At 38.5% G+C, this 467-nt stretch overlaps 1 protein-coding gene across 1 annotated transcript in view; it reads left to right on the plus strand.

Moving 5' to 3' along the window:
* The window catches only part of ube2m (ubiquitin conjugating enzyme E2 M), a 2,393-nt gene that overhangs the window by 923 nt on the left and 1,003 nt on the right, over nucleotides 1–467 (plus strand). The window contains exon 2 of the mRNA XM_031840975.1: nucleotides 326–420. Coding sequence (XP_031696835.1) covers nucleotides 326–420 — 95 coding nt within the window. The remainder of the gene's footprint in view (nucleotides 1–325; nucleotides 421–467) is intronic.

A 467-nucleotide genomic window follows, 5' to 3' on the forward strand; every position in this document is an offset into this window, starting at 1 on the left:
CACCTCAGAGGTACATATTGTACTTTATACTGTACTACACCTCAGGTACATATTGTACTTTATACTGTACTACATCTCAGAGGTACATATTGTACTTTATACTGTACTACATCTCAGAGGTACATGTACTACATCTCAGAGGTACATGTTGTACTTTATACTGTACTACATCTCAGAGGTACATGTTGTACTTTATACTGTACTACACCTCAGAGGTACATGTACACTGTACTACATCTCAGAGGTACATGTACACTGTACTACATCTCAGAGGTACATACTGTACTTTAAAAAATATATATAATATTTCTTCCGTTTGTTTCAGACATCAATGAGTTGAATCTTCCTAAAACGTGTGAGATCAACTTCCCCGATAATGACGACCTGCTGAACTTCAGACTCATCATCTCACCAGACGAGGTGTGTGTGTGTGTGTGTGTGTGTGTGTGTGTGTGTGTGTGTGTGTG

The sequence above is a fragment of the Anarrhichthys ocellatus genome, unplaced genomic scaffold, assembly GCF_004355925.1.
Source record: "Anarrhichthys ocellatus isolate YVR2014 unplaced genomic scaffold, GSC_Weel_1.0 scaffold3638, whole genome shotgun sequence".
Classification (NCBI taxonomy): Eukaryota; Metazoa; Chordata; class Actinopteri; order Perciformes; family Anarhichadidae; genus Anarrhichthys; species Anarrhichthys ocellatus.